This window comes from Bubalus bubalis, chromosome 1, assembly GCF_019923935.1.
Source record: "Bubalus bubalis isolate 160015118507 breed Murrah chromosome 1, NDDB_SH_1, whole genome shotgun sequence".
Taxonomy (NCBI): domain Eukaryota; kingdom Metazoa; phylum Chordata; class Mammalia; order Artiodactyla; family Bovidae; genus Bubalus; species Bubalus bubalis.
Window position 1 is genome coordinate 38,320,897 of NC_059157.1, and position 12,576 is coordinate 38,333,472.

The 12,576-nt window shown below is 48.1% G+C and overlaps 1 protein-coding gene across 1 annotated transcript; it reads right to left on the reverse strand.

Annotated features, from left to right (window-relative positions):
* Window positions 1-5,659: 5,659 nt before the first annotated feature.
* Window positions 5,660-9,566, reverse strand: LOC102394460 (putative protein FAM90A13P). The gene is made up of 4 exons (XM_006078123.3): window positions 9,226-9,566; window positions 8,587-8,783; window positions 8,086-8,191; window positions 5,660-7,556 (listed from the first exon to the last, which is right to left on the reverse strand). Exons 1-4 carry the CDS (start codon window positions 9,343-9,345, stop codon window positions 6,861-6,863), a joined length of 1,119 nt encoding a protein of 372 aa, XP_006078185.3. The 5' UTR covers window positions 9,346-9,566; the 3' UTR covers window positions 5,660-6,860.
* Between the last annotated feature and the right edge of the window lie 3,010 nt (window positions 9,567-12,576).

Here is a 12,576-nt window from a genome sequence, read left to right on the forward strand (position 1 = left end):
TGACTTCTGGGAAGATTTCCAATGAGCTACCCTTTTGTTAGGAAAGGAGACCCCACGAGGCTGCATGGAGTGAAGTGGTGCGTTTTGCAAGTGTGGAAGGGGATTCATCTCCCCAGATGAAGGGCAGAGGGCTGCAGGGCCAGGTGAAAACAGGAGGTGAGAAAAAGTTCCTGCCCCCAACCGGAGCTCATCCAGGCCAGATAAAAAGATGGAAACCAAACCACGGCCAAGTGAGGATACATCACAGGATTCTTAGAACAGGTTTTGTGTTTGCAAATTTTGATTCTTTATTTATTGAGAACTCACTAAGAATCCCCGTGGGAACAAAAGACAGAGAGGCAAGAGCGAAAGATCAGGAGAATCAGAATAAAACATCCAAACAAAAAGCTTCAGCGTACTCTAGGTGTAGTGGGGTCGACTTCAGGGACGTTCACCAAGGGCAAGCAGCATGGGCGGCCATCCAGACATCGCCCAGAATGAATTTCTGAGTCGAGGCAGAATTCCTGGCAGGACCCATTTGGACGCTCACAGACCTCCCTGAAACTGGAGCTGCCTGCACAGAGAAGAGGGTGATGGTTACTGTTTACTGGTCTCCTTAAATTTTATTGAATTACATGCGGTGAAGGAATATCTGCAAACAAGCTTTTATGGATTTTTCATTGTTACTCGATTTTCTTAAAAATCTGTTTGTTGTTTAGTTGCTAAGTCGTGTCCAGTTCTTTGCAACCACATGGACTGCAGCCTGCTAGGCTCCTCTGTAAATGGGATTTCCCGGGCAAGAGTACTGGAGTGGGTTGCCATTTCCATCTCCAAGGGATCTTCCCAACCCAGGGTTTGGCAGACAGATTCTTTACCACTGAGTACCTGGGAGAGCCCCTTAAAAATCTGCTTTCACAAAAAAATTTGTATTTGGGGCATTCTTGGAAAATCCTTTCTTAGATGAAAGGAGAGCCTGCCCATGGGCAGCCCTGCCCTCGCTCCGGGGCTCACACACATCAAAGCTCCTCCCGTCTTTCTCACTGCCTGTTATCTCCTGACACTGATGGCAGAAGGCAGTCTTTATTTGTTATGAGTCTTGTACTGCTCGTTTTTCTAAAGTTGAAAAAACTTTTTAGAGAAAGCTGTCTTTCTCTGTGTTTGTGTATCTTTCAAAAGTGGAACTGAAATACAGATCCAAAAGATAATGTACACTAGGAAATTATTAGAGATTATTATTCCTTCTGGGGGAAGGAAACAATATTCCTATGTACATAATGTGCAGATAGCACCCACGTCAGCATTTCTTGCATCATGAGGGGGCACTCACTGCTTCTCTCCCTGGAGCTGCTCTTCCAGGTTGCAACCTGCTGCAGGGTTCATTGCAAACATTAAGAGTTCTTAAGGTATAGGCTACCCACTCCATTATTCTTGGGCTTCCCTTCTGGCTCAGCTGGTAAAGAATCTGCCTGCAATGCGGGAGAACTGGGTTCGATCCCTGGGTTGGGAAGATCCCCTGGAGAAGGGACTGGCTACCCACCACAGTGTTCTTGCCTGGAGAATTCCATGGACAGAGGAGCCTGGCAGGCTACACAATCTATGGGGTCACAAAGAGTCAGACACAACTAAGCAACTTTCACTTTCAAGAGCTGAACACACATGATTGTTAAAAACATTGAATCATATTTGACTTATGGCCTAATATAGTAGTAGTCTGGAGATGGGTCACACACAACGAGGGGCTCATTTTCAAAAGCGGCTTCATCTCAGCAGTCTCCATATGTAACAAAGAGCACCTTTCCCAAGACAGCTTCTGAAACTCCTTGCTGGCATTAAAAAAGGTCTCAAAACCAGCACTTCTAGATTTTTCTATTCCAGAACACAAAAGCCAACTCTTGAATAGCTTCAAATCAGTGTAGGGCATTTGTAGCAATTCAACAAAAGTCCATTGAATTCAAAAGGAAAGTCAAATGGATTAAAGTGAATTTAACTCTTTACCGTTCACAAAACAATCATGAATTGATATTTGTTATGCATCCACTGAATGGGAGGCCCTTACTGGGGCACAGGCTTCCAAAGGAAAAAAGATACGATGGCCCTTGACTTCTAAGATATCATGGTCCAGTCATCTTGGTGGCTAGACAGTCCAGGGAAGAGTCAACTAGCTCTCAAAGTAGATTTTTGGCCCAAGGATGAAGAAGAGGTTTGGTAAGTGAGAGCCAGAGGTAAATAAAACATGACTGAAATAAAGACAGCATAAGTGTCCCAGGGGATGAGAGCTCAAGGCACTAAAGCCTCAAAGAATCTGATGGTTGGAGCAGGCTTTGGAAGGAAAATTATGGGATTAGATTAGTACTAAGTAAGGCTGTGTATTCAAGGTTTTCATCTGCAGTTTTCCTTATTCCCAGAATAGTAACATTCTCTATATGTGTGTGTGTACACACACATGCACTTTGCCTGTCTGTGAAATATATCCACTGCCCCACACTCCACAAGGGATCTGAGACGAATGAAAGGGCTGGGATTACAGCTCCTTATACGAGGACTGTCCACATTCACCCATCTGTGTACCTTCAGACTCCTTCCCAACCCTGAGACCTTGAATTCTCAGGAAAAGATAAGACATTCCTGTTGACATAGAGCAGTGAGTCGCTCATCCCTCCTTAGATTAACAGGTCCTGGAGATAAACATCTGCACCTGCCCCTGTGATGGGTGTTGGCATACCACACAGCATGCAGGTGGATAGACTCCACCACAGTGCCATCTTCATCTCTGTGTTTAAGTTCTATTCCAGGAGAACAGATGTTGAAAAGGAAGAGGAAGCCCAGGGTGCCTTCGGGGACATCATCAAGCCAGGAGACCAGCAGTGTTAAGGGGCAATGGGTTAGAAGTCTCTCAGGAGTCACACGAGCGTGCGCGCGCACACACACACACACACACACACACACTCTGACTCAGAGTAAGCCTTTCAAGGAGACCCTCACCTATCCACCTGCCAGGCCCCTGTAGCTTTGGCATAGCTCTCATATAAGTATCAGGATTCTAATTTTTGCTGCAAGTAGTAGAGTTTTGGAGACCAAAATTTAATAGAATAATGCCCCCATTTTTTGTCACCTAAATCTAGAAACTGCTAGTAAACTTGCCTAAATAATTCACCTTCAGTGCTGGAGCAAGGAGGGTTTCTTTCAAGCCCTTGAAACACCCTTGAAACGCCCTTGACCTCGTGTCGTCTAACTGAGAGTCGCTGTGGGGAACGACTGAGTCAGGAGGCTGCGGGTCTTCCCAGGTTTCCCACGAGACCCCTCCTCAGGCAGCAGTGATGATGACGTTGCTCTGATCACTGGATCCGCTCAAGGTCTCAGGCACTCTACTCTAACCAAGGCGTCAGCAAGGTTTTGTTGTTGTTGTTACCTGGTGGAACGTGGCTCATAAAGAAGAGAATGGCGAACACGGGGACAGCAGTGCTCATGGCTGGAGGGAGGAGACAGCTTGGCTTCGTCGCCAAGAGGAGAGGACACTTCGGTCCGTGGCTCCGGCACCAGTGGGACGTCGGGCCGGATGTCCGCGCTCCTCCGCCTCATTAGGGCTCCGTGCGGAGCTGTTCTGAGCACAGAGCGGCCTTCGCAGGAAGCCAGAGAATCCTCCTTTCGTGGGACACTCCCACGAGCATTGGGAGACTGTGGGTGCACACTTTGGACCAGAAAACCGTGTTAAATGGGAACATGAGCTACAAATGCTTTGGCTCCAGATTAAAGGGTCTGAGCGAGGAGCCGTCTGTATTCAGAGACAATGAGTGGGGCTGGTTTCGTCAGTGACTAGACATTAGTGAGCTCTTCCCAGGCTTTAGGAGCCATCCTCACGATCAATCGCCTTCTCCCTCTGGGTCGGAAAGCCCACGCGGCTCTGTTCACAATGTACTCATGACACGCCTGTGAGTTTGCTTAACAGACACTTGCCTCCCAGTGAGGTGTGAGCTTGTTGCTGAGATCAGGCTTTGCTCCTCAGGGCTGAGGAGGAAGTTGAATCCTGTGGTCATTCACTCTCAGAACCTCATCAGGTCAGACGCTGGTGGGGCAGGGAAATGGACATACCTCTGAACATGGAGGCAGGAAGTCAGGGTTCAGGTCCAAGTCTCTAGGCCAGCCCCTCACTAGAGATCCAGACATCAGCAGAAAGCCATCTTCCTGGAGCCTCAGCAGAAGCTGCATAGATTCAGATCTGCTGCACCTTGATCAGGAGACACTTGATCATGCATGAAAACAACTGGGAAAGCTGCTTCAAGATGCAGACACCTAGACCCACTTCAGAAAGTTTTAGTTTGGTAGGGTGCAGTGGAGCCTAGACGTCTGCATTTTTAACACAGTTCCCAGGTACCAATTCTGGAGTATATTCTGGAATACTCAATGGAAAATGTCATCTTAGATCATCTCTCAGCTCCTTTCTAGCTCTTACAGTAAAGTATTGCAAGCGCTCTTGTCTGAGTAAATCTTGTGGTTGGCTTTTAAGACTGACAACAACATTCTGTGTGTGTATATAGGTGTGTATGTGTGTGCATGTGCCTGTATGCAGCACACAAAGGTAAATTGCACAACTTAATCTGTGCCAAGTTAGAGGCTATTTTTTAAAGACAACTGGCCAGGGGAATAATTAAATTGACAGAGCAATCTATTTAGAAGAAGGCTCTTGCAATAGTAGAGGCTAATTGAGGTTCCAGACTAAAACAACATGTGTGTATAGAGGGAGGAGCAAGAGTGTTTGAGAGACAAAGCATGGGGCCATGATGACATTTATAATGAAAGTAGGCACAAATGAGTAGCCAATAATTTTAGCCTCAGTGCTTAAGAAAATGGTAAGAATAATTACCTGGAACTAGAACTGTGCTGAGAGGCAAGCTGGCTTCCCTGATAGCTCAGTTGGTAAAGAATCCGCCTGCAATGCAGGAGAACCCAGTTCGATTCCTGAGTCAGGAAGTTCCACTGGAGAAGGGATAGGCTACCCACACCAGTATTCTTGGGCTTCCCTTGTGGCTCAGCTGGTAAAGAATCTGCCTGAAATGTGGGAGACCTGGGTTGGGAAGATCCCTTGGAGAAGGGAAAGGCTATACACTCCAATATTCTGGCCTGGAGAATTGCATGGACTATACAGTCCATGGGGTCTCAAAGAGTTGGACACAACTGAGCGACTTTCACTCACTTCACTGAGAGACAAGGGGGTGGTGACCCTCAGCCTGAGCAAGGGTAGATAAGTGCCTGGTTGGTCAGGGAGTTCTCAAACCACTCATGGTGGCCTCTCCTGGCCCCTGTTGGTCCAAAACCAACAGTCCCTGACACCTGCCTGTAGCCCCCTGCTGAGATACTCAGAAGCCTGCTGTGTGAAATCCCAGGGTTCTGGCAGAAGAGCTAGCACAGGGCACCTGAGAATGAGGGCTGAGGTAGTTCTGGGGCTTCCTGTGGCTGTAGGCAGTGCACAGGCTGACCACATTCTCCAAGCAGGGACTGACACGGGGGCATCGTTAACGTGCATAAGTGGCCGCGGGGATCTGGGAGGCCCTGATTCTGTGTTTTTCATAAAGTCCTCCCATGCTCCTCTTTCCCCTCCATTACAAGATCTATCTTGAGTCAAAATAGTATTAAGATGATCTTCAAGGCTTAGAGATAAAAACCACACACAAAATGTTTTCTATGGTAAAACTTTATTAAAATTCAAACTTTTTCATTGGTAAATTTTATAAAATTTGTAGGAGACAGTGTATCAATCCTACCAAAATTATCATTCAAATGTAAGGCGGCAACTGATTCCAACTAGTTTTTCATACCACGATGACATAATAGGGCTTCCCTAGGGGCTCAGTCTGTAAAGAATTTGCCTGCAGTGCAGGAGACCTGGGTTCCATCCCTGGGTTGGGAAGATCTCCTGGAGGAGGGCACGACAGCCCACTCCAGGATGCTTGCCTGGAGAATCCCCATGGACAGAGGAGCCTGGCGGACTGCAGTCCATGGGGTCCAAAAGAGTTACGCACGACTGAGCCACTAAGCGTAGCATTCCATGATAACAAAATCAAGTAATACATAATAACAAAATCAAAAATTTTCTGATGCACATAAATACAAAAGATCTTAAAAAAATATTAGCATATTACATTCAACAGTATGTAATTATATATACATATGAAATGGATCTTGACCTATTGCTGATTTGATTTAGGGCAGAAGGAAGGCCCTGCAGGGGCTGGGTGCAGGGCCTGCCTGACCAGGATGTTGAATGTGACCAAATGATCTTTCTACATCTCTTGAGAGGATTGTATAATTTTTTTTGTTTATACTGAAAACACAGAAAGACAATTTTTAAAACAAAGCTTTGTAGTAACATTTAATGACACTTGATAAGCACAGCCACGGGAATTTTCCCCACTGTGATTTATAGTGCAAGACTCCACAGAGCCCACAAGACTTCTCTCAGGACAGGGCCTGGCTGACCTTCTGCAGAGCAGAGTCAGGCCCTTTAGGCAGGTTCCAAATGTTCAGATACAGATACTACCATCCAACACAGACACTACCATCATCAACTACTGATACTACCATCACTTCCTATCTACCCAATGGTTAAAAGTCACTCCTAGAATTTGCCTCAATTCCTGATAATAGATTGAGGTTGACAGCTTGACATTTGGTTGGATAAGTGCCATGGGACAGACTCGGATTCCATGAGGAGACAGGGCAGTGTGTGCAGCTGTGTGTCCCCAGGATGATCCGGTCCCACTGTTGTCTCACCCACCAGGGTGGGGAGTCCTGCTTCACCGGGAACAGCCGCTCCCTCTAACACCCAGCCCACCCGCCAAGGTCACAGTCACGACAGGGCACCTCCTGAGACTGGAGGACAAGGTTCAGTTGCCACTGGTGTCTTCATCCCAGTCACTCTCTTCGGAGGAAGAAGACACGTGGAGGTCATCAAAGAGGATGCTCCGGGGCCCGGGGACAGCGTGTCCGTCGGGCTCCTGGTCTACGGACGGGCTCTGAACAGGAAGGGCAGGCTCTGGAGACGGGGGCGCCGTGTACCGGCAGCTCCAGCAGCCTTCACCGTCTCTCAGGAAGAGCATCCTGAGAGGCTGGGCTGGGACGCGAATGATGGGCACAGGGTGGGCTGCGGAGACGGTGCCCATGCTCCTGGAGGGAGATCTGTCCGCTGGAGGCTGGAGGTCAAACCGTTGCCCCTGGGCAGGTGTCTCCCTGGATACCCGGGCGGCCACTCTCGGTCCACGTCCAGCTGTGCTGGGTGGAGGAGGGAGATTCAGGAAGGCCCCCAGATCTGCTGTCGGAGTGCTCTGCTGGGGGGTCTGGACGGGGCTGAGTCTAGGTTTCTTTGGGGGGTTCACACATGTCAGGCTGGGGGTCTGTGCACATCTCTTGCCTGGAGCCTCGATGCGGCCCTTGGAGGCCGGGGCCAAATCCCTGCCGATGAGAGGCACTGTGGGGAGGCTGGATTTCACATCATCCCTCCTCATCAGTGACCCTCTTGGGTGATTTGGATCCTGGAAGGATTGCCTCTTGGATGTGTGGATAAGAACGGGCATGTTAGGGTGCTGGAAGACAAGACCACACAGAGAGGCCAGGTGTGAGAATCTCCTCTCCATCCAGTAAAACACCTCACATGCATTCATTTTATATGATAAGATCCTAAATATCAGGGTGCTCATGTGACCTTGATACATTTATACATCAAATGGAAATGTTCAAACCATGTCTCTTGTTAAGTAAGGGGAAGCAAGTGTTTGGTAGACCTTCTATTTGAGACTGTACACAGATTGGTGATTTGCAGGCGCCTTGATGGCAAAATGAATTTTCTTGTCCAGTTTTGGAGGATGAATCACAATTTACAGATTCCTGTTCTAACTTAAAGGATTTGACTATGGAAGCTGCTGATAAAATCACTTCCATGTCTCTGCCAGCTTCTCGCCAGACATGCGAGTAAGAATGCAAAATCAAAGGCACCGTGAAAAATGGCATCTGAAAAATAAATGATGCCATTGGTCAGGAAAGAACATGACTGGTTTCCTCCCACAGACAGGACTGAGGCCAGTGGATTAAAGAAGGGGCCCAGCAGAGACTGACCCTCAGGCAGAGGCTGGGCTCCGGCTCCTCCTTCCAGCTCTGCGGCTGCCGACCGCGGGGCCTCCTGGGAAATCGCTGCAGGAGCTTCCTCTGCTGCTCCTCTTTCCTGCAACACAAACGTGTCAAGTGTCAAAAACCCAGTGTCCTTGTCACAGTTGGGACCAATGGTGCTGTGGCCCAGCCCCTTTCCTAGTATGGGAGTGACATCGGACCTGAACCCCTCTGCCTTTGTGCCGAACCCCCATGTCCTTCCCTGACTCCAGAGACCCCTCCAGGGCTTCAGGGCTGGTCAGCTGCAAAGTTGTGAGTGTTCCACACTCTCTTTAGTGACTTCAGGGCCTAGTGTGAGCCTCCGAGTGTGGCCCCTGAGTACGTTGTTTCTGTCTCTGTCTCCTGAGTTTCCCTATCCTTTCTAGACATGGCTCAGCACAGTGTCAACAAGGAGAGGAACTCTCTCCAGATTGCAGCCCAGACCTTGGGTCCCACCTCCCCGCCGCTCACCTCTGACTTTCCTCCTCCTCTCTCTCAGCCGTGTTAGGGGTCCCTGGGGTCGGTGTGTCCTGCAGCTTCCACGCCAGGTTCTCCTTACCGAATCTGGACCCCAAGGGCAAGGGGACCAGCGCCCCTTGCCAGCGCTTCATGGGGCACCTGAGGCTCCTTGCTGTGTGCCCAAAGGCTCCACAGTCCTTACACTTCACCTGTGGGTGGAGGAGAACCAGGTCAGTGAGTCATCAGAAGCCACAAGCACGAGGCCAAAGGGAATGCAAAGAAGGATGGAGAGCATTGCATGCTGGTTCTGGAGAAAGGACGGGGTCCCTCAGGTGCCAGGATAATTTCAATCTTGTGGTTCCCAAAGCCCTCGTCAGGAGGATCAGAGGAGGAGGGGCTGTCGGTCTAAGGTGAACTGTAAGAGCCCCATTGAAAGATCTGGATGAAGCCAGGGCAGACATAACCCTGAGGAGCCCTGATGGTTCCTCCCAGGCTCTGAGTGGCCCGATCTGCTGGGGAGGGAGGTCGAGGTAGCTATCTTTGGATGCGAATGCACTAGTTAGTTATGGACCCAGAATATTCCAGGTCTAAACCCTGTCTCTGCAGTTCATGCCACCCACAGATTCCCTGCAGGTCCAAGCCTCCACTCACCGTGGAGTCTTTCTCCTGTGGTGGGGGAGCCATCTGCCTCCCAGGTCCCGGGTTTTGCTTCCTCACTTTCTGGTCTTGAAAGAGTGGGCAGGCTCTCAGCCACCCGTAATGACCAGCCATCTTCCACACCTACTGGAGATTCTCCTCAATCTTAATTTTTGTATCTCCTCTGTGAAAAGAAAGAAGAAACTGTCATTTTGATGCAGAGACACAGAGACATTCCTGCCCTATTGACCCTAAATGGGGATCATGACATCGGGACCGGGTTTCTGACATATTGACTTCTCCTGCTCAGATCTTTCTCTTTACGGAATGTGAAGAAGAACTAAAGAGCCTCTTGATGAAAGTGGAAGAAGAGAGTGAAAAACTTGGCTTAAAACTCAACATTCAGAAAACTAAGATCATGGTAAAAGGATAGGGAAACAGTGACAGACTTTATTTTTGGGGGCTCAAAAATCACTATAGATGGTGACTGTGGCCATGAAATGAATAGACGCTTGTTGCTTGGAAGAAAAGCTACGAGCAATCTAGACAGCATATTAAAAAGCAGAGACATTCCTTTGCTGACAAAGGTCCGTCTAGTCAAGGCTATGGTTTTTCCAGTAGTCTTGTATGGATGTGAGAGTTGGACTGTAAACAAATGCGAATGCTGAAGGATTGATGCTTTTGAACTGTGATGGTGGAGAAGACTCTTGAGAGTCCTTTGGGCTGCCAGGAGATCCAACCAGTCCATCCTAAAGGAAATCAGTCCAGAATATTCACTGGAAGGACTGATGCTGAAGCTGAAACTCCTGTACTTTGGCCATCTGATGTTAAGAACTGACTCAAAGGAAAAGACTGGATGCTGGGAAAGATGGAAGGCAGGAGAAGAAGGGGATGACAGAGGATGAGATGGTTGGATGGCATCACCGACTCGATCAACATGAGTTTGAGTAAGCTCCCAGAGGTGAAGATGGACAGGGAAGCCTGGTGTGCTGCAGTCCACGGGGTCCTAAAGAGTCAGACATGACTGAGAGATTGAACTGAACTGCCCAGACATTTCTATATTCTCCCCTGATTCCTGACACACAGATTAAGACCCAGAATATCATGCATTTGGATTTGTATCCTCTGAAGACTAAATTTAGAGACGTGGGTTACATGTATCACAGTCTAGGAGATAAAAGATCTCCCCACATGTACACAAACATTTGTGCTAGGGGGAAGCTACACTTAATATTGAGGAATAGGCATTTGAAAATAAAAAATAAGTGTGGTTAATTTTGAAAACTGGACTCTCCCATTCGACATCAGGGAAGGCAATTTTCAAGTACAAATTCACTTTAAATTATCTTCCTCTCTACTAGATTAGATGATTCACGGCTGAGGGTCTGTTTTCTGGAACTTTTGTCCTCAGCGTCTCCTTTGTACCTAGCTCATGTGAAATACATGTTTAAACTAAGGACGAACAAATAATGTTTTTGGATTTCAATAGTATGCCTATTCAATGGAAATCTAATAAGCCAGAAAAAGAAAAACAGTTGAGATGTTATTATTTTCCAGAACATGGAGAGACCTTAGTGCTATGATGCCGATGAATTAAGTCAGAGGCTGAAAGCAAAGACAGGAGGATTTCCCTCCTGGGTAGAAGAGTGAGAGCAGACACAGAAGGAACACACCAGCACAGCGACAAACACAGCAGAGACAGAGGCAACACACAGATATGAGAACAGGCAGCGTACAGTAGGGAGGAGGCTTCCTCATCCACTGGATCACCATAAAAGCAAGTGGGTTGCAGAGAAACATCAACTTTTGTTTTATTGACTATGCCAAAGCACTTTGACTGAGTGGATCACAATAAACTCTGAAAAATTCTGAAAGGGATGGGAATACCAGACCACCTGTCCTGCCTCCTGAGAAATATATGCAGCTCAGGAAGCAACAGTTAGAACCAGACATGGAACAGCAGACTGGTTCCAAACCAGGAAAGGAGTACGTCAAGGCTGTATATCATCACCCTGCTTATTTAACTTACATGCAGAGTGCATCATGAGAAACGCTGGGCTGGATGAAGCACAAGCTGGGATGACGATTGCCGGGAGAAATATCAATAACCTCAGATATGCAGATGACACCAGCCTTATGGCAGAAAGGGAAGAACTAAAGAGCCTCTTGATGAAAGTGAAAGGGGAGAGTGAAAAAGTTGGACTAAGCCTCAACATTCAGAAAACTAAGATCATGGCATCTGATCCCATCACTTCATGGCAAATAGATTGGGAAACAGTGGCAGACTTTATTTTGGGGTGCTCCCAAATCACTGCAGATGGTGACTGCAACCATGAAATTAAAAGACATTTTGTCCTTGGAAGAAAATTTATGACCAACCTAGATGCATATTCAAAAGCAGAGACATTACTTTGCCAACAAAGGTCCATCTAGTCAAAGCTATGGTTTTTCCAGTAGTCATGTATGGATGTGAGAGTTGGACTGTGAAGAAAGCTGAGTGCCGAAGAATTGTTGCTTTCGAACTGTGGTGTTGGAGAAGACTCTTGAGAGACCCTTGGAGTGCAAGGAGATCCAGCCAGTCCATCCTAAAGGAGATCAGTCCTGGGTGTTCTGTGGAAGGACTGATGCTGAAGCTGAAACTCCAATTCTTTGGCCACCTCATGTGAAGAAGTGACTCACTTGAAAAGACCCTGATGCTGGGCAAGACTGAAGTCAGGAGGAGAAGCGGATGACAGAGGAAGAGGTAGTTGGATGGCATCACCAACTCAATGGACATGCGCTTGTGGAAACACCAGGAGTTGGTGATGGACAGGGAAGCCTGCCATGCTGCAGTCCATGGGGTCGCAAAGAGTAGGACACGACTGAGTGACTGAACTGAACTGAGGGAGGAAGCTTCAGGGTAGAAGGCAGGAGAGTCACGGTGGTCAAATGTGATGGCAGTGACAAAGGGAAATCTGGGTGGTGAGCATGAATAAGGCTCAAAAATCTGAAATATAATAATGTACAAAAGGGCAGAGTCGCTGCAGTAACCATGACACGAGATAACCAGCAGGAGCTTGCCTGCCAAAAGAATAAGAAAAGGCAGAGCAGATCGGTTGAGGGAAAGCACTGAGCCGCTGGGGCGATTGTCCCCCAAGCAGAGGGACATGCAGATCACGCAGCAGAAACTGAAAAAGGCAAAAGGGAAGGGGGAAGCCAAGTAGCTTTGGGGCTTTGTGTGCAACCCTCTTGCCCTTGGCCTCTGTGCCTGAAGCCAGTGCCCCCACGCTGGGGTTTCCTGCCACAGGGCTCCCGGGCCCAGGACTGATGGCGTCCCTTTGCCCTGAGTCTGCAGCGCGTCCCTTTTGTGCTTCCTTCCCCTCAGGT

Bases quoted from the DNA above. Each gene is read 5' to 3' on its own strand.
- LOC102394460 (XM_006078123.3), bottom strand. From the start codon at position 9,345: ATGGCTGGTCATTACGGGTGGCTGAGAGCCTGCCCACTCTTTCAAGAC. The intron at 8,192-8,586 runs GTGAGCGGCGGG...TTTGTGTTGCAG, and splicing joins GAGGAGGAGGAAAGTCAGAG to GAAAGAGGAGCAGCAGAGGA. The intron at 7,557-8,085 runs GTCAGTCTCTGC...CTTGTCTTCCAG, and splicing joins AGCCCAGCCTCTGCCTGAGG to CACCCTAACATGCCCGTTCT.